This window comes from Saccopteryx leptura, chromosome 6 (assembly GCF_036850995.1).
Source record: "Saccopteryx leptura isolate mSacLep1 chromosome 6, mSacLep1_pri_phased_curated, whole genome shotgun sequence".
In the NCBI taxonomy this organism is placed as follows: Eukaryota; Metazoa; Chordata; class Mammalia; order Chiroptera; family Emballonuridae; genus Saccopteryx; species Saccopteryx leptura.
In genome coordinates, this window is record NC_089508.1 from 12251488 (window position 1) to 12278673 (window position 27186).

General features: G+C 41.7%; 1 protein-coding gene across 1 annotated transcript in view; it reads left to right on the top strand.

Annotated features, from left to right (window-relative positions):
- TRIP11 (thyroid hormone receptor interactor 11) overlaps positions 1 to 27186 on the top strand; it is an 85091-nt gene that overhangs the window by 19707 nt on the left and 38198 nt on the right. Inside the window, exons 4-11 of the mRNA XM_066344016.1 lie at positions 3030 to 3305; positions 5459 to 5527; positions 7407 to 7572; positions 9613 to 9975; positions 12994 to 13034; positions 14013 to 14096; positions 22025 to 22237; positions 23360 to 26377. Of these exons, the coding sequence (XP_066200113.1) occupies positions 3030 to 3305; positions 5459 to 5527; positions 7407 to 7572; positions 9613 to 9975; positions 12994 to 13034; positions 14013 to 14096; positions 22025 to 22237; positions 23360 to 26377 (4230 nt within the window). The remainder of the gene's footprint in view (positions 1 to 3029; positions 3306 to 5458; positions 5528 to 7406; positions 7573 to 9612; positions 9976 to 12993; positions 13035 to 14012; positions 14097 to 22024; positions 22238 to 23359; positions 26378 to 27186) is intronic.

A 27186-nucleotide genomic window follows, 5' to 3' on the forward strand; every position in this document is an offset into this window, starting at 1 on the left:
CTCACCCGGCCCGCAGCTGGGTCGGACCACTTTCATGCGCCCCTTCCACCCCTGCCAGGCGGGTCTGAGCTCACGCCTGGCCTCAGTTGTGGCCGGCCCAGCTTCCACCCCCATGAATGGGACTGTGCTTCCACGTCACACTGCCACCCTCCCTCCTGTGAGCCCTCAGCAGTATGGGTGGGGGCGCTGCTGCTCAGACCGCAGCACTCAATACTGTATTCCTGAAGGCTCCCTCCTAAACGCCTCTGCTCTGAGTGCAGCAGGAGAGCTTGTTTGGCTGGTGTTGTGCTTTCCTTTGCTGGTATTGCTGGTTCCAGGGGAAATATTCACTTCAGATTTGGGGGGTGACTCAGCCCAGGGGTTAGGGTGGCTGTCCCTCAAAGTGTTTCTCCCTGTGCCTCTTTCTGCTACTCCAGTCCTCTCAACTCTCCCAGTCTCCCAGAGTCTTGGGTTAATGGTTGTGAAAGAGGTTTCCTGCGTGGTCCCTTTAAGAAGAGTCTTGGGTCTGAGAAATCTGTCTCTTTCTCACAAACAGTATCTTGGGTTGTTTCACAGCTAAATACTGCCCATACGCTTCTTCTAGGCTCAGGGGCTGCAAGCTGGGGCTTTGTTCCCGGGGCCCAGGACCTTCCCCTCTCCGCTAAACTTGCTTCCCACCGCGAGTCCCTCTGGGCTGCTGTTCACTCCCGAGAGCTGGGCAGCCCCCTTCATGTTTCCGCTTTTCCTACCAGTCTCAGTGTGCCTTCTTCAGTGTTCCTTGGTTAAAGCGTCCTCTTAATTTAGTCCAAAGTTGGTTTTTCCAGATGATGGTTCTTAACATTAAGTTGTAATCCACTTTGGTTCTGGGAGGTAGAAGTTGGTACGTCCGCCTACTCCATCACCATCTTGCCACCCCTGACAGTAATATTTCAAAAAATAAAATAAAATGAATTACTACAAAAATTAATATAAAAAAGCAAAACAAGTTCAAATTAAAGTTAAAAGCCCACTTTGTGTGTATGTGTGTGTGTGTGTATGTGTGTGTGTGTGTGTGAGAGAGAGAGAGAGCGAGAGAAAGAGAGAGACAGAGACAGACAGGAAGGGAGAGAGACAAGAAGCATCAGTTCTTTGTCATGGCTTCTTAATTGTTCATTGATTGCTTTCTCATATGTGCCTTGACTGGGCAGCTCCAGCAGAGTGAGTGACCTTGGGCTCTAGCCAGCGACCTTGGGCTCAAGCCAGTGACCATGGGGTCATGTCTATGATTCATGATCAAGCTCAAGGTGGCGACCCCGTGCTCAAGCTGGCAACTTTGGGGCTTTTAACCTGGGTCCTCGGTGTCCAAGGTTGACACTCTATCTACTAAGCCACCACCTGGTCAGGCAAAGCCCACCTTTTTTTTTTTTTTTTTTTAAGACTCAACAGATACAAAATTCCTCTGTCAGATCACTTTAAAAGTCTTTAAGCCTTATCCTTTCAATTTGTATATTTTTCATGGATAAGTAGTAAACACTTTGAGCAGCACTAACTTGTCCATATTATAGTAGAGCAGCAGTTACCACCAGGTGTTTCCAGCCAAATTGTGACACTATAAAAAAATACACATGCTATGTTTTCTAGGAGACTCTGATTAGCATACTGGGAAGAGCCCCTGGTGTTGGTCTTTTGAAAACTCCATGGGTGATTCTGATGCTTGCATCTTAGCTGAAAACACTGCCATGAAAAACTTTGGTTGTATATGTTCTGCGTAACTATTGATATTAGAAGGCAAATCAAGTTTAGAAATGCCTCGTTATTAGAGGTTCCACTTTTTGACTCTACAACTTAATATAAATATTACATAATGAGAACTTTCTTTGTATTATAGCTACATTTGAAAAAAAATGTGGATTTAGTACTTTTTGCTAGAATGAAAGATAATATATGATATACTTCAGCAGAATCTTTAGATCTGCTATTTTCTGCATCTATTTGCTGTCCTCATTGTGATGTTCATATTCCCTAAAGATGCAGTTTGCCTCATATCATTTATGGGAAAAGGAATGAAATTCGTACACTACTGTAGTCCTCCATTAGAGAAGGAGCTCTGTGAAAAACCTGTTTGTTATATTTGACATAGTTGTGTTCAGTTTCTGTCTAGTGGCTTGACTTTACATGTAGGAATACTATATTACCTGCGCTTGGCTCTTCAAGTATCCAGTTTTCCTCAGTTGTGTCAGGGTGTGTCCTCTGGACTAGCTTGAATATTTTAGAAAGCTTATTTCAATTCTCTCTAGCTTATTTCTTGTTTTGTCTCAGGATGGATGTGATATTATGGTTAGGTCCTATGTTCATAAGTTGTTTTGGACAATTACTTATTAAAACTCTGCTCAGGGCTTTAGAATGTTTATACTGTTTTCTCCCTGAGTAGAGTCAAATTTTCACTGGTCGTCTTTGCCAAGGATAAAGGCAAGGCCTGTTTCAGTGCATGGTTTCCTTCTAAGAATCATGAGCCAATAACCACAGGCTCACCATGTTGTCTTATCTGAGAAGACTGGATTCATAAATCAAAACGTTCTTCAGCTGTGTTGTACAGACCCTACAAAGTAACCCGATTCATGGTGCATTTGAAACTTATAACCAGCCATAATCAGTTACATATGACTTCCAGCAGATGTTCTCAAGAAACTTTCCAATGCACAGGGGGACACAGCTTTCACTTTCTCATTTGAAGTTTGATCATCACAAGCAGAGCTCTGGGAAATTGCCTGTCTTACCTGATAACATAGAAGATAGAAATGCACGTTTAACTCATAAATTCATTGCTTTTGTTACCATGTTAGTAAAATTCCGATCTTCATACTATTCAAAACATCATCTGTTCTTTAGCTAAGATAATTATATTTGCTTTTTAAATAAAAATATTATGATTGAGATGTTAGAGAAGGCTTGGATTCAGTTAATGGAATGCCATCATTGGATAATGTTAAACAAATTATTATGACTTTAATATTATGACTCTATAAGATGGTTAAAGTACCTCCTCTAAAATATGGGTTATAAATGTATAGGTAGAAATCAGCCATCTTAAAGCAAGACAGATTGCGCTACAGGAGCAGCTGCTGAAGCTGCAGTCAGCTGCCCCGATGGTCAACCCAGCAGCCGGCGGCGTCCCAACAACCACTGCGTCTTCATTCAGTTACGGGGTCAGTCATTATGCTGCAGCTTTCCACGACGATGACATGGACTTCGGTGACGTAATTTCATCACAACAGGAAATAAACAGGTTGTCAAATGAAATTTCAAGACTTGAATCGGAAGTTGGGCATTGGAGACATATTGCCCAGGTGGGTAAACTTTTCATGTGTTTTTGGAAACTGCATGATTGGAAATACTGGTGCTATGTGTAGAGCTTTTGGTATCAGAACTGTGGACGAGGAAATTAAAACCTATATTCTGATTATGCCAGTGACTTTCTAAATGATTTTAATCCGGCCGTCTTTCTCAGTTTCCCCTTCTGCACAACATTTGGAAGAAATTTTCAAAATAAAAATGGAGTTGCTGTGGTTGAACCAGCATCTTTTCCCAAGGAGTTCCTAAGGCTTTACTGGTGAAAGTCAGGGCCCCGAAGTACGAGATTTGAAACTACTAGCTCAGATATTGTCTGAGGTTCCTGTTTGCATTAGTTATATGCAAAATGAAAATCTGATCATTGGTATTATAAAGTTGTTAAACTATTTTGTGTTGTTTCTTGTGCATTAGAAATTAAATCTTTGCTATACAGGGCTGTAAACTTTCTTCCGAGGAATGCGTTTTTGTTTCACATGTCAGCTCTTATGTATACTACTAAGATTGTTGATAGACATGGGATTCAAACTGTGTAAGTAAAGAGATAATTTTCTATCTATGAGCTTAATCTAATAGTGTAAAAGATAAATCCTTTTAATTGAAAGGACTGTCTTGCTTCCCAAGTTGCCAGACATTCCTAATATCCAAAATAAATCTAGAAGTAATGATCTGTCTCTCCATCTTATCTCTAAAAAGTAGTTCTTAAACTTTGTACGTGTAAGAATAACTGGGGAACTTGATAATATTGTAGATTCCCTGTCCTCCCTTCAGAGATAGAATTTTTTTTTTTTTTTTTTTTTTAGTGAGAGAGACAGACAGGAAAGGAGAGAGATGAGAAGCATCAACTCATAGTTGCACACCTTAGTTGTTCACTGATTGCTTTCTCATATGTGCCTTGACCTGGGGACTCCAGCCAAGCCAGTGACTCCTTGCTCAAGCCAGCGACCTTGGGCTTCAAGCCAGCGAGTGACCATGTCTGTGATCCCATGTTCAAGCCAGTGACCCTGCACTCAGGCTGGTGAGCCCTCACTCAAGCTGGAGACCTTGAGGTTTTGAACCTGGGTCCTTTGCATCGTGGGCTGACATTTTACCTACTGTGCCACTGCCTGATCAGGCCAGAAATTAGGCTTCTTGTAGCGTATTTTAGGGCTTTGGAAATTGCATTCAAACAAATACCCCAGCTGATTCTGATAATATGAGGATTGCATTTTAATAAACATTACTGAGGGTAAGATTTCATAAGGAAGAGATGGATTTTTCGTATGTTTGCTTAAGCATACCTTGAATGCCTACTACATGACAGACCTGTAACGGAGTATAAAGTTGAAAAAGGTGTGATTGGGAGCTTTCAGGGAACTTAATTTTCTAGCAGGGCATAATAGAAGTTAATATTTGTGTTATACTTTACAAGATGTTTCCATATATACTATCCCAGTATATGTTGTATTATTCTTAAAAGGTATGTGAGCTATTTATTACTTTTATTTTGTTTGCAGATGAGCAAAGTAAAAATTTAAGTAACATACTCATTGTCACAGTGATTAACTTGTGATTCAAACACGTGTCTTTTGCCTCCAAATCCTATGTTCTTCCATTATATTGTGTTTCTTCTTTCACCAGAGAATAGCTTTTGGTTCCTTAGAACACTATAGAGTAGATGTTAATAGAGGTAAATGAGCAACATACAGCTTTGAATGAGAAGAGAAAAATCCAAAAGTTCTTTTATTTACTTGTCAAACCTTTCTATATTGGGTTAGAGATCTGGGTGAAATCATTTTTAAAAGACTTTTACTATTATTATTAGCATTAATATTGGGTAACTTTTTATTTTAGAAATTACCTTTTAGGAACCTGCTTGATTATCATCAAATATACATTTTGTTAAGTAAGTAAAATATTCTATGGTGTTTTCTTTCTTATTTTGTTAAAATGTCTCTGCAATTAGGTAACATACTCTTGAATGGTATCTTTCATTTATTGTGTATCACTCATTATTGGACTAGGTTCCTTAAAAGGTGCTTCACATTCTTTAATCAGAATTTGTGTGGGAAATGCCTCGTTTTTGCAAAGTACCTTTTAATAATGTTAGTTTGTGACTTTCTCTTTTATAGGAAAATCAGTATAATTTTCTAATTCTGCATTTTTAATCTAGATTTCTAAAGCACAAGGATCAGATAGCTCTGATCAAAGTGAAATCTGCAAATTGCAAAATACCATTAAGGTAAGGCAGATTGTTGGAACAATGGCTATTACACATATAAAATTTGCTTATGAAAATAATAAGCCTAAATTATTAAAGGTTCAGTTGTAAAAGTAATTCTATAGATTTTATTTATTTATTTTTCTTGTTTTGTATATTCTTTATTCTTTATGACAAGTAAGATATAAATATATCTCTCCAAAATGTTTGTTTTGAACATTTATTTATTAGGTAGTTTATATTTTATGTCTCTTTTCTGTTGAGTCTCATAAACTGGTCTTTATTAAAACAGAATTTGAAGCTTGCTGAAATTTCAAAGTTTAGGGTTAAGGGATGTTGACAAAATAGTATTCATTACAAATAATTATTTTCTCTTAATGGTGGAATTTTGCTAGTTTCTATCAATTATTTACTTTAAGAAGAGTCTTAATTACATAGTCTTACCATGGGAATTCATTGTTTTTAGTGTGCATAGAATTTTTAGTTTTGGTTTTATTATTATAACAGTACTAGTGAGGGTGGGTTCCCAGGTCAGATCTGTGTTTGAATCCAGGCTGTACTGTTTACAAGCCCTGCTTCTTTGGGCAACTTCCATTTTATAATCAGTAAAGTAGATGTCATCATGATACCTCCTTTGTAGAATGGTTGTTTTTTTTTTTTTTTTTGCTATTTTCTGAAGCTGGAAACAGGGAGAGACAGACAGACTCCTGCATGCGCCCGACCGGGATCCACCCGGCACGCCCACCAGGGGCGATGCTCTGCCCACCAGGGGGCGATGCTCTGCCCATCCTGGGCGTCGCCATGTTGCGACCAGAGCCACTCTAGTGCCTGGGGCAGAGGCCAAGGAGCCATCCCCAGCGCCCGGGCCATCTTTGCTCCAACGGAGCCTTGGCTGCGGGAGGGGAAGAGAGAGACAGAGAGGAAGGTGCGGCGGAGGGGTGGAGAAGCAAATGGGCGCTTCTCCTGTGTGCCCTGGCCTGGAATCGAACCCGGGTCCTCCGCACGCTAGGCCGATGCTCTACCGCTGAGCCAACCGGCCAGGGCTCCTTTGTAGAATGGTTTTTGAAGTGTTAATGTAAAGCTCCTTGCTAAGTGCTGGCCCATTAAGTACATAGGATTAAAGAACAACTTTACTTGTCTTCTCAGGAAATAAAAGCTAATTTATAGATTAGAATTTTTCATTACAAGCAGCAAAAACCTTCTCTGGCTAAGTAAAGCAAAAGAGGATTGATTGATTGACTAATTGATTGGAACCAGTGTAGTTTGTTCACAGGGTTAAAGGAAGAATTGAACATTTTGACCTCAGAAAAAACAGGAATGGGAACAGCATTAAGGATCTAGGTAGTGGGACATAGTAGACAGACTGTTCAGGGTGCAGCTGTCATAATACTTCTGGTTTCACCAAATTCCCTTTTTGAAGGCTCAGCTCAAGATCTAACTTTCTAGGAAAGACTTATGGTGTCAACTTGGGTAGCAAGGCACCTTGGTTGACAGTTCGGGAGTCCCATCAAGACTGGTGGAAGGAAAAACTAAGTGAGAGAGAGGATGGGTGATAAGACAACAGTAACACAGAGGTTAGAAGGTTGACGCTAGTATTGGTGGAACGTCATTAGTAGAAGTTCAGGCCACAGATGCTAAGGAAAAAAGATATTTTAGCTCGCTGTTTGATTTTTTACTTGTTGGTATTCCCTCATTAAAAGTAGAAACACTGTTTTTCAGGCCCACAGAAGGAGAGGGTGAAGTCTCAGAATTGTCCAAATTTGGGGCCTATGCTTAAATTCTTTTCAGTCTTATCTCTGAAGTTCAGAGAATTCTTTTTAATAATTCAGACTTTTGGACAAAAATGGAATAGTTTAGTCATTGGTTATAAATGTCATTAAGTTTGTTTTTATTTTTTAAGGAACTTAAGCAGAGCCGAAGTCAGGAAATTGATTATCATCAACATGAAATGTCAGTATTACAGAACGCACATCAACAGAAGCTGACGGAAGTCACTCGCCGGCACCGAGAAGAGTTGCGTGACTATGAAGAGCGGATCGAAGAACTGGAAAACCTGTTAAAACAAGGTTATTTGTTTCTTTCATTTAACTTGGCGGTGTCATAATTAAATGACAAACCTAGAACTATAAAATCAGGACAGAATTCTAAAGAACGAGTAAGTGACAAGTTGTGCTCATCTGCCAGAGATTTGCAGTATTGTCATGATTCTGCACAAATAGAAAGGTCCTTTAGCCTTAGCAGTAAAAAGTGATAACACAGAGACTTTTTTGCATTGCTTGGTACATTTTCACTTTTTCAAACTCAGATACATAGACATCTTAGTATTTGATTCAAATAATACCTCTCCTCAACTATTTTTAAGTGCTTTGCTTATTATAGTTATTTAACCATTTTTAGACATAATTTTTTTTCTTTTTTTTTTTCATTTTTCCGAAGCTGGAAACGGGGAGGCAGTTAGACATAATTTTATAGAGCATGTTTAGGAGGTACAGAGATTTCCCTTATCCCCCGCACTAATGTACGTTCTCCCAGCCATCGATATCCCTCATCAGAGTGGTACGTTGTTTTTGACCAAGGATGAAACTGCGCCGACCCAGCGTGATCACCTGAAGTCCACAGTTCACTGTAGGGTTTGTTCTTGGTGTTGTACATTCCGGGTATTTGGACAAATGTGTAATGATACATATCCATCATTATAATGTCATACAGAGTATTTTCATGGCCCTGAAAGTCCTCTGTGCTCTGTCTGCCCATCCTCCTCTTTCTCCCCTGCAGCTGATCTTTCTATTGCTGCTATAGTTTTGCTAAGTCCAGGATTGTCATTATAGTTGGAATCTTATATATCACCTTTTCAGACTGGCTTCTTTCATTTAGTAATATGCTTTTAAATTCCTCCATGTCTTTCATGGATTGATAACTCATTTCTTTTTAGCACTGAGAAATATTCTGTTGTCTGGATGTATTGCAGTTTATTTCTCCAGTCACGTCTTGAAGGACATCTTGGTTGCTTCCGAGTTTTGACAGTTATGCATAAAGCTGCTATAAATATCCTTGTTGGGGCCCTGGCCGGTTGGCTCAGCGGTGGAGCGTCGGCCTGACGTGCGGGGGACCCGGGTTCGATTCCCGGCCAGGGCACATAGGAGAAGTGCCCATTTGCTTCTCCACCCCCCCTCCTTCCTCTCTGTCTCTCTCTTCCCCTCCCGCAGCCAGGGCTCCATTGGAGCGGGGATGGCCCGGGCACTGGGGATGGCTCCTTGGCCTCTGCCCCAGGCGCTAGAGTGGCTCTGGTCGCTGCGGAGCGACGCCCCGGAGGGGCAGAGCATCGCCCCCTGGTGGGCAGAGCGTCGCCCCTGGTGGGCGTGCCGGGTGGATCCTGGTCAGGCGCATGCGGGAGTCTGTCTGACTGTCTCTCCCCGTTTCCAGCTTCAGAGAAATACAAAGGGGAGAAGAAAAAAAAAGATCCTTGTTGGGGTTTTTGTATGGACACAAGTTTTCAGCTCCTTTGGGTAAATACCAAGGAGTGTGATTGCTGGATCATATCATATGATAAGAATATGTTTAGTTTTGTAAGAAATCACTAAACTGTCCTCCAAAGTGGCTGTACTATTTTGCATTCCCATAGCAATGAGTGAGGGTTCCTGTTGCTCCACATCCTCACTAGCATTTGTTGGTGTTAGTGTCATGAATTTTGACGACTCTAACAGAAGTGTAGTGTTAAATCATTGTTTTAACTTTTAAAGCCTTCCAAATTCTGAAGTCTAGAAAATCTTAGTTGTATATAGTAAGATATTTAACTCTTAATACTTTTGGTGTCCTTGATTATTTTTTTATTTTATTTTTTAGTGAGGGAGAGACAGACTTACAGACAGGAAGGAGCAGAGATTAGAAGCATCAGCTCATAGTTGTGGCACTTTAGTTGTTCATTGATTGCTTCTCATACGTGCTTTGACCTGGGCAGGAGGGCTCTAGCTGAGCCAGTGACCACTTGCTCAAGCCAGCGACCTCAGGGTTTCGAACCTGGGTCCTCAGCATCCCAGGTCGATGCTCTGTCCACTGTGCCCCCACCAGTCAAGCTTCTTGTATTTAATATTATGTTTATGTTCTAGGTGGTTCAGGAATTGCAGTAACTGATCACTCGAAAATCGATGAGATGCAAAGAACTATTCAAGATCTACAAAATGAAAAAGTAGAGTCTATAAAAAAAGTGGAAGAGCTTGAGGATAAAATAAAAGACATAAGTAAAAAATTATCTTCTTCAGAAAATGACAGAGACGTTTTGAGGAAGGAACAAGAACGACTAAATGTGGAAAACAGACAAATAATTAAAGAATGTGAACGGTTGGAAGTGGAATGTAGTGAATTGCAGCTTTGTGCTGTGAAGCACAATGAGAGTGTGAAGGAAACGGAGGGACTCCTTCCACAGGGCGCATCACTGGAAGAAGTGCGCAGACTACAGCAAGCACTGTCTGGTATAAAATGTTTGGAACTTACTCCTGATTGGTGTTTCACTGCATACTAGTTGTTTTTAGAGACAACTAGGACTTTGTATTGTACACTGAATACTTTGTGAAAATGGAGTATTCATGGAAATGACTGGAATTTAGAATTGTTTGGTTTAGATTTAGTGCCATAATATATTGAAAAGAGGAATTTTCTACTAAACAGGTTTAAACATTGGCTAGGTGTCTCTTAACCTCCCTTCCTCATCTTTTAAGTATTTACATGAAACTCAGTGATTTAGGAGGCCATGTAGATTTCTGAGAAATGTTTGTGGCGTTTGGTGGGAGGTAAAATGGATCTATTTCTGCTCATCTATCATAGAACCAAATATTTCCTATAATTCAATAGGGCCCAGACCCTCTAGTTAGGTAATATAGCCTCCCTTCTTCAAAATTTTGTATTCCTTTCAAAATGATCTTCTGAATCTCACAAACAAACCTGAGGATGTTAAGGGCCATAGGTTTTCCACCATTGTCCATTTAGTTACCATACCAGTATTCTGTGTTACAAAAAGTATTAAATGAAATAGGCGAAGCAGCAGTATTCTTCATCTGTGCCAGGAAAACATAGTGGGAGCTCTTCGGCTGAAAAGTTGTGTCTTATTTTGCAATGTGTCCTCTTCTCACAGTATACTCTCACAGGGTGAGCTCATTCATTCTTGCTCTTGAGGTTACCAGCTCTCCTGTGCTTGTAAGCCTCCTCCCCCCTCCCCCTCATCTGTATTCCTAGTTATGAATTCCTGACCTGGATGGCCAACTCTCGATAAATTCTAATGCAAGTTAGGTTCAAAATAGAGTTTCCATGTCCTCCTCTCTCTCTTCTTTCCCTTGCCTTGGTAATTGGCAGCATTTACCAGTCTCCCAGAACAAGTTCTGTAGGTTCTGTTTCCTAACCTTCACTCTGGTCCGGTGATATTTTCAGTATTGTATCCGAGCGGAGCTCCAGGCTTTCTCTGGGGTCCGTTAGTCCTGGGAGCTGCCGTGCAGGCGCAGGGAAGGCTGTGCAGTAGGGTTCTGGACTTCTTTCTCATCTGACCTCAAAGTGGCTGTGCTCTTTTCAAAATGGATAAATTGATTGATTGATTGATTGTTTTTTTAATCTCCACAAAATCTTTAAAAAATTTTTTCAATTACAGTTGACATTCTATCTCTGTAACATTCTTTTTTGTTTTTAATAGTTCTATTTGTTTAACATAAAAAACATTTACTAAATTCTCAGATTTACTTTTAAAGGAAAAACTCATCTTTAAATTTAATTAAACCAAATCAATTTCCTAAATTTATTTATTTTAATGTGTTGGGTGATCCATATGAGTTGATTTGCTTTAATGACACATCTACTGTCCTAGGCCTTCCCTTTTTTCCATTTCCACTGTCACTGATTAACTTCAGCCAATCATACTTCTTTTTTTTTTTGTCCTAGTTAACTCCTAGTCTCTGAATGAAGCAGGATAGCACAGTGATTTAGAACACAAATGAGTTGGAATCCAGCTCCATCACTGCTGAACTTGGACAAGTTAAATAACATCTTGTGTTTTGTTTTTTTCATCTATATGGTTGTGATAATATCTTCTTCCCAGTTGTAGGAAGTAATAACGATTCATGAGTTACAAGCTACAAATTGGAATAGTGTCTAGTCCACAGTAAGCGTTATAAAAGTGTTAACTATTATTCTTTGATCTCCATGATCCTTCAAACAGTTTTTTCCCTTTCTGTAGCCAGAAAGATTTTTCAGAAATTCACAGCAGGTTACTTTCCTGACTTTAGTACTTTGTGGCTCCCTGTGAACTTCAGGATAAAATCTAAACTTCTTGATCAGACATTTAATGTCTTAATGATCTGTTCCTTGTCTACCTCTTCCGTTTCAAATCTTCCTATTCTCCTAACAGTCTAAGCTTTAGCCTTTTGAACTTTTTGTATAGCTCCTTAAGCCAGCAGTGTTATTTTTTAACTGTGTTGCCTTTGCGTTTGCTGCTTTTTCAGTGGAGTTTCTCTTTTCGCTCACTCTTCTTGGCATATTGAGATTCAGCACAGTTGTCTTCACTTGGAGGCAACTGGTGCACCTGCTTTCCTGGCCTCACTTGCCCTTGTCCACTCCCCGCCAGTCTGGATTAGGAGTTTGCCCTCTTTGCTCTAACAGCACCTTGTGATCCCTGTATCACTCTGTAGTGTAATCGGGTGCTTACTTGTCTTTCTCTGAATTGTAAGCTCCTTGAGAGCAAGCAAGGACTAAATTTTTCCATTTCATTGTCTAGCAGCTGACCTCATAGTAAATGTTTAGTACTTTCCGTATGAACATTGAATAAATTACTTCAGCTGAACTCATGGTATTCTGTCTGTGTGTTCTTTCTAGATCTCCTTCTATTTATAGATTTATCCGGACTACCAGATTGAATGGTCTTTTTATTAGTAGTCATGTCTAAAGCACTTTAAGGAATTGATAGATTATTGGATTGTTGTTATATAAACATAGTTTTGTGTGCTTTAAGTTTTTCCCCTGATCTTAGTCCTTATATTATTTCCTGCTACACAGACTAATTTACTTTGAAACACTTGTTACTGTTTTATCACAGCAATAACTTATGACTCACACTCAGTATACAATTATCATTCTTTCTTATAAGGGATGGGCAAAAATAGGTTCATAGTTGTAATACAAATAAATAATACATACAATAATTAATAAATGATGATACAAGAATAAACTTACATACTCACAACTGTAAACCTACTTTTGTTTCATAGAATTGGATTTTATGTATTTCATAAGAATTGGATCTGAACAGTTTATAACTGGTATTTATATTATGATTTCTTTACAATAGTCAAAATAACAAAAATGCATTTTACATAAGATTCTGAGGTCTTGCTAATTATACTTATAAATATGCTTTATTTTAATTGGATTTCATTTATGAGTTTAATTTTAGGAGGTTTATTAAGTTATTTTAAAGAATTTTAATGTTAGATCCATTGTTGTTTTTACAGATGCTGGAAATGAAATAACGAGACTGAGTAATTTAAACCAGGTAAACTCATTTTAAGAGAGAAAGCTTTTGACATTGGTTTGCCAAGAAAAAGTATCTTGATCATTATATTTGCTTCTTTTTATTTTTTAAATAAATTAATGTGAATTTATCCTGAGAACTTTGTCAAGGTAATTTTATGTTTTCTGATTAATAACAAACTTTTTGCATCATAAATTGACAATTTGAAAGGTTACATAATTGACAAATGCAAGTGTATCTCTTTGCAGGTTAATTTGACAAGTGTTCTGTTTGCAGAGAAAGTGGAAGCAGACCCTTTACCCAACTGAAGGATATGTTTTTATTCCCTTGATGATATTTAGGGAATTGTTTCTACAGGGTATTTTGTAAATGTATTTTTGCATTTTGTCAAATATAATAAAGGAATTCTTTGGATAAATGTCTATACAAAGAGTGACTGGTTTTAGGTGGTCCAGTGTTCCATGCTTACAATTTTTTTTTTTTTTAAGTGAGATACAGGAAGGGACAGAGAAGCATCAACTTGTAGTTGTAGCACTTCAGTTGTTCATCGTTTGCTTTCTCATATGTATTGATACCTTGACGGGGGGGGGGGGGGGGCTACAGCAAAGCGAGTGACCCCTTGCTCAAGCCAGCAACTTTGGGCTCAAGTCAGTGACCTTGGGCTTCATGCCAGTGACCTTTGGGCTCAAGTCAGTGACTATAGGTTCATGTCTATGATCCCACGCTGAAGCCAGCGACCCTGTGCTTAAGCTGGTGAGCCTGCGCTCAAGCCAAATGAGCTCATGTTCAAACTGGTGACCTCGGGGTTTTGAACCTGGGTCGTTAGCATTCCAGGTTGATGCTCTATCCACTCCACCATCACTGGTCAGGCTGCTTATAATTTTTATACATTATTAAAGAAATGCTAAGTGGAAATGCACAATTGTATTGCTTGCCTGTTTTCTTGTAAACTTGAAATTTGCTGTTACCTGAAAACACACTATTTTAACATGTTTATAGGATAATCTCACTGAAGACAACCTGAAACTTAAAATGCGTGTCCAAGATTTAGAAAAAGAGAATTCATTATTGATTCAAGAAAAGGTGAGTGCAATAAAAACGGGGGCAGAATTAAAATGGTGTGTGTATTATATGTCGATCACAGCTGTGGACCAGTTTATGTCACAATGAGTGTTGAGTTCTCGAGAGTCCTGAGCATGAAGTTGATCTCATTGATGCTTGTCAGGCCAGGGTGAAGTAGCTGGGCAAGGTTCAGCGTGTGAGAGGCTGGCCAGAGTTTACGTTCGGAGATAAGCCAGTAGGCGTATAGATCTGAGCAGAAAAGACAGGTGAGGGTTCTGTCTGGGTTTCCGCTGAAGCCCTGACCGCAGCAGCACACACAGGTGGGTCTGGAGTCTGGAGGGGCATACTGTAGTAACTGCACATGCTGCTGTCCTGCCCCGAGTGTCAGTGTGCCGGGCAGGAAGTGCGTAGTGGTGAGGCGGAGAGGGACATTCTCAATGGGAGGAATAGGGTCTCTGGGATGTATTGGTAGCCAGGATAGAGTAAGACTGTAATGCAAAGTTGGGTGTGAGGAAAGATATTTTTATGTTTGTACCACTTGGGGAGGTAATTCCTTGGCTAAGGCAGGTGTTTAAATAGTATAGGCAAGTGTCTCCACTCAATTCAAAATCTTAATTTAAAAAAAGTAACATATTTACTGATGTACATATTCAATAATACATGCTGAAAATATTCAGGCAGTACAGATGGTATATCCTTCATATTTCTATTGGTTGGTCTTTTCCCAGGGGTGTAATCCTTCCAGGTTATATCTATGCATGTTATCTATTATATGTTATATAATGTATACATGACTGTAAAAAACATAAGGATTAGTGTAGTATGCATACTGTGAGTGTATGTATTACATACATAATAGGAAAGAATAACACACACCTTAACATAGTTTTTATATTCTTTCCTATTAGCGTAGAGGCAGTGTTCCTCAAAGGGGTGCTGCTGGTATTCAGCCTGGAAAATCCTTAGCTGTAAGCCCTGGCTGGTTGGCTCAGTGGTAGAGTGTCGGCCTGGCGTGCGGAAGTCCCGGGTTCGATTCCTGGCCAGGGCACACAGGAGAGGCGCCCATCTGCTTCTCCACACCCCCCCCCCTTCCTTCCTCTCTGTCTCTCTTCCCCTCCTGCAGCCGAGGCTCCATTGGAGCAAAAGATGGCCCGGGTGCTGGGGATGGCTCCTTGGCCTCTGCCCCAGGTGCTAGAGTGGCTCTGGTCGCGACAGAGCAATGCCCCAGATGGGCAGAGCATCGCCCCCTGGTGGGCGTGCTGGGTGGATCCTGGTCGGGCGCATGTGGGAGTCTGTCTGACTGCCTCCCCGTTTCCAGCTTCAGAAAAATACAAAAAAAAAATCCTTAGCTGTATACACTGCTCTGTGAATTGTAGGATCCTGGCCCCCACTCTTTATACCCACTAAGTGCCAGTTCTGCCTCCCAGTCACTTCTTATTACTGTATTTTATATATTTCCTCTGTTCTTTTCTGCTTCCATTATATTCCGCTCTTTTCAGTTATTTCTTTCTGTAACTAGCTTAGGAGTATTTTGCAGTTTTAGATCTCTGCACATATCTGATAAGGCCTGTAACTTTCTCATGATATTTTTGGATTTTGGAGCTATTCCTGATAGCAGTTTTTCTTTCTTTTAATGTTAAATAATGCAGTCTTTTGTAATTCTATCTTGAATTGTGTCTGCTCCCTATTTAAAAATGCTGAAAGTATCTGCAAGTTTGTATTTAAGATCCACCTGAAAAAATTTTTGTTCTCCTAATTATACAGATAACTCTAGAAAGGCATGAGAGAATGCTATTTCCCTCTTTCAGTTATAGTTCAGAACAAACTTGAATTGGAAGAAGAATGAAAATTGTGAGACATGTTCTAGTACAGTTTTCATTGGTCTCTTTTGTAAGGTATATATTTGACTACAGAAATTTGAAATTCTTTAAAGTAGATTCCATAGAAATTTGATTTTTAAAATCTAGTAATGAAAGAAGGCTTTACGGCGTAATCAGAGGTTGAAGTAATGTTGAAGCATGGGGAACTATTCCTGCCCCTGGGGTTCTGGAGGAGCATTAATTACCAAGAGGAGAGGTGCCACTGCTGTCATGCGGGCCCAGCGCCCGGACAGTATGTCCACGTGGGGCCGGCACAAGCTTTCTCGCCACCCGGCAGATGTGGCGCTGGAAGCTGAAGTCTTTCCTGTGCCGTTGTGCCGGGCTGACCCCGACCTGAACTCGGACAAGCATGAAACAGGTGCCTGTTTAATCGACAAGAGATCCCCCTGTTTGGGCCTGTGCTGCATTACCCGAGACAGGAGAAGCTGGGCATTAACAGACCTCGCAGAGGAAGGAGTGTCAGAAGAAATGGAATTTTACAGTATCACCTCACTAATAAAACTTGTAAAGGACAGAAACAGAGAACAAGACAGCAAAACATCACCGGTGTGGTGACGCACGTGTACCGTGTACTTCCATGTCAGGAGGAGGAGTGTGGTGACAACGTGTACCGTGTGCTTCTGTATCAGGAGGAGGAGCATGGTGACACACGTGTACCGTGTACTTCTGTGTCAGGAGGAGGAGTGTGGTGACACACGTGTACCGTGTGCTTCTGTATCAGGAGGAGGAGCATGGTGACATACATGTACCGTGTACTTCTGTATCAGGAGGAGGAGTGTGGTGACACACGTGTACCGTGTGCTTCTGTATCAGGAGGAGGAGTGTGGTGACACACGTGTACCGTGTACTTCCATGTCAGGAGAAGGAGTGTGGTGACACACGTGTACCGTGTGCTTCTGTATCAGGAGGAGGAGCGTGGTGACATACATGTACCGTGTACTTCTGTATCAGGAGGAGGAGTGTGGTGACACACGTGTACCGTGTGCTTCTGTATCAGGAGGAGGAGTGTGGTGACACACGTGTACCGTGTACTTCCATGTCAGGAGAAGGAGTGTAGTGACACACGTGTACCGTGTGCTTCTGTGTCAGGAGGAGGAGCATGGTGACACACGTGTACCGTGTGCTTCTGTATCAGGAGGAGGAGCACGGTGACACACGTGTACCGTGTGCTTCTGTATCAGGAGGAGGAGCATGGTGACACACGTGTACCGTGTACTTCTGTATCAGGAGGAGGAGCATGGTGACATACATGTACCATGTACTTCTGTGTCAGGAGGAGGAGTGTGGTGACACACGTGTACCGTGTGCTTCTGTGTCAGGAGGAGGAGCATGGTGACATACATGTACCATGTACTTCTGTGTCAGGAGGAGGAGTGTGGTGACACACGTGTACCGTGTGCTTCTGTATCAGGAGGAGGAGCATGGTGACACACGTGTACCGTGTGCTTCTGTATCAGGAGGAGGAGCACGGTGACACACGTGTACCGTGTGCTTCTGTGTCAGGAGGAGGAGCGTGGTGACACACGTGTACCGTGTGCTTCTGTGTCAGGAGGAGGAGTGTGGTGACACACGTGTACCGTGTACTTCTGTGTCAGGAGGAGGAGTGTGGTGACATACATGTACCGTGTACTTCTGTGTCAGGAGAAGGAGTGTGGTGACACACGTGTACCGTGTGCTTCTGTATCAGGAGGAGGAGTGTGGTGACACACGTGTACCGTGTACTTCTGTGTCAGGAGGAGGAGTGTGGTGACACACGTGTACCGTGTGCTTCTGTATCAGGAGGAGGAGCACGGTGACACACGTGTACCGTGTGCTTCTGTGTCAGGAGGAGGAGTGTGGTGACACACGTGTACCGTGTGCTTCTGTGTCAGGAGGAGGAGTGTGGTGACACACGTGTACCGTGTGCTTCTGTGTCAGGAGGAGGAGTGTGGTGACATACATGTACCGTGTACTTCTGTGTCAGGAGAAGGAGTGTGGTGACACACGTGTACCGTGTGCTTCTGTATCAGGAGGAGGAGTGTGGTGACACACGTGTACCGTGTACTTCTGTGTCAGGAGGAGGAGTGTGGTGACACACGTGTACCGTGTGCTTCTGTGTCAGGAGGAGGAGCACGGTGACACACGTGTACCGTGTGCTTCTGTGTCAGGAGGAGGAGTGTGGTGACACACGTGTACCGTGTGCTTGTGTCAGGAGGAGGAGTGTGGTGACACACGTGTACCGTATACTTCTGTGTCAGGAGGAGGAGTGTGGTGACATACATGTACCGTGTACTTCTGTGTCAGGAAGAGGAGTGTGGTGACACACGTGTACCGTGTGCTTCTGTATCAGGAGGAGGAGCACGGTGACACACGTGTACCGTGTACTTCTGTATCAAGAGGAGGAGTGTGGTGACACACGTGTACCGTGTGCTTCTGTTTCAAGAGGAGGAGTGTGGTGACATACATGTACCGTGTACTTCTGTGTCAGGAGGAGGAGTGTGGTGACACACGTGTACCGTGTGCTTCTGTATCAGGAGGAGGAGCATGGTGACACACGTGTACCGTGTACTTCTGTATCAGGAGGAGGAGTGTGGTGACACACGTGTACCGTGTGCTTCTGTGTCAGGAGGAGGAGTGTGGTGACACACGTGTACCGTGTGCTTCTGTGTCAGGAGGAGGAGTGTGGTGACACACGTGTACCGTGTACTTCTGTGTCAGGAGGAGGAGCACGGTGACACACGTGTACCATGTGCTTCTGTGTCAGGAGGAGGAGTGTGGTGACACACGTGTACCGTGTACTTCTGTGTCAGGAGGAGGAGCACGGTGACACACGTGTACCATGTGCTTCTGTGTCAGGAGGAGGAGTTCACACAGATGGGGCCCTCCGTGGCTGATGGCCAGAAGTTGGCGCAGCTGGTCAGCTTTGGCTCTTCCTATAACTGTGGGAGTGAAGACCAGGCCATGTTCCTCTGTGGTCTCCGACGTGCTGCACAGTGCCCCGTACAGCACAACCAGTAAGCCCAGCGAGGGGCCAAGACTTTGTAAGAACAGGTTTAAAGGATGTCAGGAGCAGTGTTGACTACTGAAGGAAGAAACACTTTACTTTTCCCAAGATGCAACGAACCGCCATGTCAAGGAAGCTGGGTCATGAGAAGAAACCCGCTTTTGACAATTTCTGTAGAGATGGGGTGTGGACCCTTTTTTGCCTCCCAGGTGTGTGCTGAGAGACGCGGTGTGCTGGCCAGGCGGGCGTTCCTACGGGGCCTTCGCTCTAGTTCCCACGGGCCACACGGACCTGAGGCAGGATGCTTCTGACCAACCCCTTTAGTCACCGAAGATCATTTAAAGGACAGACTTCTCTCGGTGTTACATAAGTCTCTAATGGAGCCTGGGCCTCACAGGCAGGAAGTGGCCGCAGTGCTGGCGTCCAGGCTCTGAGTGTCTGCTGCTCACCCACAGCTCACCCCGCCCTGGTCCTGAGGTAGAGGCGTGGCCAGGTGTGATTGGTTGGTGTTCCTCACAGCCCTGGGCAGCTTTAGGCAGAGGTGGCCTCTGTGTTCACTGCTTTCCCCCAAGGCTGGGCCTCGTTCAGGTCCATGCTCCCTGGCCGACCTGGCCCGACCTGGCTGGGAACGGTCAGCCTTCTCCGTTTCTGTCTCCCAGGGGCAAGGCCTTTGCACCTCTTATTTCCCAGTGTGGTCAGACCTCCCGATGTTTTAACTTTCTACAGATGACTGAAAGTGGTGCTGCATTTTGGGTCATCTGTTAAATCATTTAAAGGGAGGTGGAAGTTTGTCTTGTTCATGCCACCCGCGGGTTCGTGGGGGAGCTGGTGCCTTTGTCTTACCCGGATAGAGGTCAGGTTTCTGGAGCCGGAACTCAGGGTCACCTGGAAAACCAGATGTCTGTAGCAATCACAAATACCTCTCTCTTTGCCAGCTCTTTCATTTTCTTTGTATACCTATGAATTTCTGGGATATCTCTGGGGTGTTCTAGACTTCACACATAGGCTCTGCCCACCTGACATGACATTGAAGCTACTAGGAATTCTTTAACACCCACTATTCACGTGCCTGGAGAACAGACCTTTCTGAGACAGTCGTGGGGACTGTTAGAGTGTGCAGAACCTGGCGTGAGCGAGCAGCTCTCTGCTTCCTGACCTGGGGCTTTGCAGGGAAGCTCTGCCCACTGCTACCGGGCTGCTGACGTGTCTCACAGAGGCTCTGACTCGTCCAGTCTCAAATGTTTCCAGAGTCATCTCACCTGTGTTCTCTTCTTTGCCAATAATCTGATTAGTCAAGTTCTTCTCTTTTTGTAAGGTCTGTTGTATGTCTGGCTTCAACCATTTATATATATTTATAGCAACCTTTCTACAGGGCATTTTTTTATTTGTTTGTTTTCTGTGACAGAGAGAGGGACAGATAGAGACAGACAGACAGGAAGGGAGAGAGATGAGAAGCATCAGTTCTTCGTTGTTGCACCTTAGTTGTTCATTGATTACTTTCTCATATGTGCCTTAACTGGGGGCTATAGCAGAGGCAGTGACTCCTTGCTCAAGTCAGCAACCTCAGGCTTTAAGCCAGTGACCTTTGGGCTCAAGCCAGTGATCTTGGGGTTTTGAGCCTGGGTCCTCTGCGTCCCAGTCTGACGCTCTATCCACTGCGCCACCTTCTGGTCAGGCTACAGGGCATGTTTAACCACTGGCTGACCCATGCTCCTCAAGCAGCCTTGGGAGGAGGGTGACCTTTGCTGGCCTGTGCAGCATTACTGGTGGCTAATTGTCATTTAACTTGTGACCTTGACTTTATAGATAGGCTTTTATTTTTTAATTTAAAGATATTAAGACTTAATTTACTGAAATTTATTCTAAGGGGATATTTATACTTCAATACTTTTTTAGGTACCTGTATTTTATCACCTTACAGTTTAATGCCTAGGTTTCCCTGAAAACAGCAAATAAAATTGTGTATTTGTGAATGAAATATAAGTAAATACATAAATACCAATAGAAGAGAATATGAATGAACTAAAAAAAGCACATACAGATATGTCTTTACAAATGTGAAGATTGAGAAAGGAGAACTTAGTATGAGCTCAGGTTAGAAGGTAAAGAAGAAGGAGGGTACTTTCTTGAGTAATAAAAGGTTTCTTGTGACAGATGCCAGTTATATGGAAAACTCCCTACAGGTTTGTCTGTGGCTGTTGGTGCTGGATGCTGGGAAGGGAGGTGAAGAGAGCCAGAGGACATGGCTGTTCTGAAAAGTGTGTGTGGTGGTGGGGACGGAACAGAAGGGAGGTGAAGAGAGCCAGAGGACATGGCTGTTCTGAAAAGTGTGTGTGGTGGTGGGGACGCAGAAGGGAGGTGAAGAGAGCCAGAGGACATGGCTGTTCTGAAAAGTGTGTGTGGTGGTGGGGACGCAGAAGGGAGGTGAAGAGAGCCAGAGGACATGGCTGTTCTGAAAAGTGTATGTGGTGGTGGGGACGGAACAGAAGGGAGGTGAAGAGAGCCAGAGGACATGGCTGTTCTGAAAAGTGTGTGTGGTGGTGGGGACGGAACAGAAGGGAGGTGAAGAGAGCGAGAGGACATGGCTGTTCTGAAAAGTGCATGTGGTGGTGGGGACGGAACAGAAGGGAGGTGAAGAGAACCAGAGGACATGGCTGTTCTGAAAAGTGTGTGTGGTGGTGGGGACGGAACAGAAGGGAGGTGAAGAGAGCCAGAGGACATGGCTGTTCTGAAAAGTGTGTGTGGTGGTGGGGACGGAACAGAACAGGAAGAGCAGTTGGGGGACTGGGAGCCTCCAAATGGGAAGGCTTTCTTTTCCTATGAAGCAGTTGGACTTAGACGATGAGTTTATAGTCATTGAATCTTGTCTAGGGTTATAGAAGCGTTTTGCATATAAATGAAGGCTGTGGTTTGCTGAATTATATATATATATATATATATATGTCATTGCTGAAGTGTTAGTAATATTTCTGACACAGCAATTTAAAATAGATTTCCAAGTTTTGTTCATATTTTTAATCATTTATTGTGTGTCTCTTCTTCCAATTGATAGTATATATTGTTTTTTACCCATTTTTTCCTTTAAGGAAGAACTTCAAATATCATTTTTAAAATTAAACAGTGACTATGAAGAAATTAAAAGTACAACTGTAAGAGACATGGATTTGGATTCAGAATTGCATGATTTAAGACTTAATTTGGAGGCAAAGGAACAAGAACTCAATCAGAGTATTACAGAAAAGGAACAACTCGTAGCTGAGTTAGAAGAATTGGATAAGCAGAACCAAGAAGCTACAGAGGTAATAAATACTGTACTAAAGCCAGTGGGGCAGCACATTCCACTCAGTAGACTGAACCCTAGATTCACAAGCAGAGGTGGTTGGTGTGATTTGATTTTGTGTTTTAATTAATATTTTAGTTCATTGATGCTCTCCAGTGATTTTCAACCTTTGTTTCTCACGCACTCGTAAACTAATTACTAAAGAAAAAGGGGCCCTGACCTCTTCTTCTTTAGTAACTAATTTATTTGTTTCATGAGATGAAAATGGTTGTATTTAGTAAGGGGCACTGACCTTAGTAATTAGTGCAGGGGTCCCCAAACTTTTTTCACAGGGGGCCAGTTCACTGTGCCTCAGACCGTTGGAGGGCCGGACTATAAAAAAAACTATGAACAAATCCCTATGCACACTGCACATATCTTATTTTAAAGTAAAAAGACAAAACTGAAATAAATACAATATTTAAAATAAAGAACAAGTAAATTTAAATCAACAAACTGACCAGTATTTCAATGGGAACTATGCTCCTCTCACTGACCACCAATGAAAGAGGTGCCCCTTCCAGAAGTGCAGCAGGGGCCGGATAAATGGCTTCAGGGGGCCGCATGTGGCCTGCGGGCCGTAGTTTGGGGACCCCTGAATTAGTGTGTGTTTGTGCCATGAAAAAAAAAGGTTGAAAATCATTGCTAGAGGTTGGCAAACTTTTTCTGTGAAGTATTAGACAGTAAATATTTTTAGATTTGCAGACCATATAGTCTCAATTTTAACTGCTCATCTCTGTTATAATATGTGAACAATTGAGTGTGGCTCCGTTCCAATAAAACTTGATTTACAAAAACAGGTGGTAGGCCTGATTTGCCCATTGGCTGTGGTTTGTTGCTTCTTTCTCAGTGTTTAAAAGTTGAAAATAACGTACATTTTACCTTCATTAGTTTTAACTTCTAATCTCTAAAATGAAAAAATAGACTGGCTGTAAATATTAGCAATTTTGTTGAGATTTTTAACAATTTAAGAAGGATTAGAAATATCTAAAAAATATCTGAGGATTATTATTCTCTTGAGTATGGCATTTAATAAAATTCTCTTTAGGTATTAAAATGCGAGAATTTTTAAAGTTAACTTGCAAATTAATTTTTCTTTCAGCACATGATTTTGATAAAAGATCAGCTATCAAAACAGCAAAGTGAGGGTGATAGCATCATCAGTAAACTGAAAAAAGATCTAAATGATGAAAAAAAGAGAGTTCATCAACTTGAAAATGATCAAATGAACATTACTAAAGAGTTAGATGTGCAAAAAGAAAAGTTAATTCAAAGTGAACTGGTCCTAAGTGACTTGCATTTAACCAAGCAAGAGCTAGAGGGTAAAATAGAAGATTTAGTAGATCAACTAAATAAGTCACAAAACAACAATTTAATTATTCAGAAGGAGAACTTTGAACTTAAGGAACATATTAAACGGAAGGAGGAAGAACTTTCTAGTGTCAGGTGTGAGTTCACTCAGCCTCTTAAGCAGGACTCTAACAGTAATTTTAAGGATGACTTGCTTAAAGAAAAGGAAGCTGACATCAGAAACTTAGAGCAGAATCTTTCAGAAGTAGAACAGCTCAATGCAAATTTAAAGAAAGCTGCTTTTGATCTCAAGTTGGAAAATGAAAAGTTGGTTTTAGCATGTGAAGAGGTAAGACATCAGTTGGAAGAATCTATTGCTGGTAACCATCAGATTTCTCTAGAAAAAGACACTATTTTGGAGGCTTTGAAAATGGAGAAAGCACAGTTAGAAGCAGAATTGCACCGAGCTGAAAAAAGGCTGTTGGAAGAAGCAGGCAGATACGAGCAAGCCATTGAAGAGCTGTCACATGCGCAGGATTCGAGTGCCTCTGCTCTACAGCTGGAGCGGGAGCATTTGCTTAAACTCAGCCAGGAGAAAGACTTTGAAATAGCAGGACTCAGAAGGAATATTGAGCAGATAGATAGTGATCATAAAGAGACTAAGACAATTTTGTCATCTAGTCTAGAAGAGCGAAAGCAATTGACACAACTTATGAACGAGAAAGAACTTTTTATCAAAAAACTGCAAGAGAGAAGTTCAGAGCTCCAAGAGGAATTAGATAAATCTACTGAGGCCTTGAGAAGAAATGAAATTTTGAAGCAAACCATAGAAGAGAAAGACAAAAGCCTAGGGTCCATGAAAGAGGAGAACAGCCATCTGAAAGAGGAGCTGGAGCGACTCAGGGACCAACAGAGTCGAGCTGCACCTGCGGCCGAGCCCAGAGCCCTCGACTGTGTTTCAGAACTGGAATCCGAGGTATCTCAGCTGAATATAATCAAGGACGATCTTGAAGAGAAAATAAAACATCACCAAAAGATGATTGAAGATCAAAACCAGAGTAAAATGCAGCTACTTCAGTCCTTACAGGAGCAGAAGAAGGAAATGGATGAGTGTAAATATCAGCACGAGCAAATGAATGCCATGCACACCCAGCTTCTTTTAGAGAAAGATGAGGAAATTAAGACTTTGCAAAAAACAATTGAAGAAATCAAGACCCAGCTGCATGAAGAAAGGCAGGATATTCCAACAGAGAATTCTGATATTTTTCAAGAAACAAAAGTTCAGAGCCTTACCATAGAAAACGGCAGTGAAAAGCATGATTTATCTAAAGCTGAAACTGAAAGATTAGTAAAAGGAATAAAAGAACGAGAGTTAGAGATTAAACTTCTAAATGAAAAGAATATATCTTTAACTAAACAGATTGATCAGCTCTCCAAGGATGAGGTTGGTAAACTAACTCAGATTATCCAGCAGAAAGATTTGGAGATACAGGCCCTTCACGCTAGAATTTCCTCGGGTTCCTACACCCAGGATATCGTCTACCTTCAACAACAGCTGCAGGCCTTTGCTATGGAAAGAGAAAAAATGTTAGCTGTTCTGAATGAGAAGACAAGGGAAAACAGCCATCTAAAAGCGGAATATCACAAAATGATGGATATCGTTGCCGCCAAAGAAGCAGCCCTCATTAAGCTGCAAGAGGAAAATAAGAGATTGTCCACTACATTTGAAAGTAGTGGCCAAGATATGTTTCGAGAAACGGTTCAGAATTTATCGCGTATCATTCGAGAAAAAGACATTGAAATAGATGCACTAAGTCAGAAATGTCAGACCTTATTGACGGTTTTACAAACATCCAGCGCTGGTAGTGAGGTCGGAGGGGTTAATAGTAATCAGTTTGAAGAGCTTCTACAGGAACGTGATAAATTAAAACAACAAGTAAAGAAAATGGAAGAGTGGAAACAGCAGGTGATGACGACAGTCCAAAATATGCAGCATGAATCAGCCCAGCTTCAGGAAGAACTTCATCAACTTCAGGCACAAGTTTTGGTTGACAGTGATAATAATTCCAAATTACAAGTGGACTATACTGGACTGATCCAAAGTTATGAACAGAATGAAACCAAACTCAGAAGTTTTGGGCAGGAATTAGCACAAGTGCAGCACAGCATAGGGCAGCTTTGCAATACCAAAGATCTTCTTTTAGGAAAACTTGATATTATTTCACCCCAGTTCTCTTCTGGATCATCGGCAACTTCCCAGGCAGCCGAGTCTCCCAGAAGGGCTAAGTCTGAAACATCGAAGGAATCTTCTCAGCAAGAGATAGAAGAGATAAGGAAGTTGCTGCAGGAAAAAGAGGCAACGATTCGAACTCTCCAGGAAAATAATCACAGACTGTCTGATTCAGTTGCTGCCACCTCAGAGCTAGGGAGAAAAGAACACGAACAAACAGATTCAGAAATGAAGCAGCTGAAGGAGAAACAAGATGTCTTGCAAAAGTCGCTTAGGGAGAAAGACCTCTTAATCAAAGCCAAGAGTGATCAGTTACTTTCTTTAAATGAAAATTTCACTAACAAGCTCAATGAAAATGAACTTTTGAGGCAGGCAGTAACAAACTTAAAAGAGAGAGTATTAAATTTAGAACTGGACATTTGTAAATTAAAAGAGGAAAATGAAAAAATAGTAGAAACAACCAGGGAAAAAGAAACAGAATATCAAGCCTTACAAGAAACTAATATGAAGTTTTCTATGATGCTACAAGAAAAAGAGTTTGAGTGCCATTCTATGAAGGAGAAGGCTCTTGCTTTTGAGCAACTACTGAAAGAAAAAGAGGTATGTGTGTTATGTATGGAGGGAAGTTGGGGTGGAGGACGTTTTTTAGTGTTACTTTATTGCTATTATCTTTGAAGGGGAATATGAATTTGTTAATTTAGAAATATTTGTTTCAAGGTATTCTACTGTAAACAAATATTCTTCAGAAGCATCTGGAAGTTTCTTCCCCATATTACTAAGTATTTCCAAATAAATTTTTAAGTTTTTATTGATTTTGAAAGGGAGAGATAGGAAGGGGAAGAGAGAGACAGAGGAGAGAGAATGAGAAGCATCAACTCGTAGTTGCTTCACTTTAGTTGTTCATTGATTGCTTCTGTACGTGCCCTGACTAGGGGGCTGAAACCAAGCCAGTGACGCCTTGCTCAAGCCAGCGAGCAGCCTTGGGATCATGTCAGTGATCTCATGATCAGGCCAGTGACCCTGTGCTCATGCAGGCCAGCCCATGCTCAAGCTGGTGACCTTGGGGTTTCAAACTGGGGCCTCAGCATTGTGGGTCATCACTCTTACCCACTGTGCCACCACCACTCAGGTTAATCTTTTGCAATATGTTAAGGGGAAAAAGTATAGTAGTAATTCATATTTTTCTTAAAAAATAGAAATGTGTTATGAGAAATTTGAAGTCAGCACAATTTAATTTTAAGCATATTTCAGTAGCTGCTAGTAATGATGAACATTTTAGAGATTTTTATGTATAATGAGAAGCTCTGAAATACAAGCTACATCTTTGACTATGCAGTAAGAAATACATTTTACCTTGTGACATAGTAAACAGTGTGTGTGTGTGTGTGTGTGTGTGTGTGTGTGTGTGT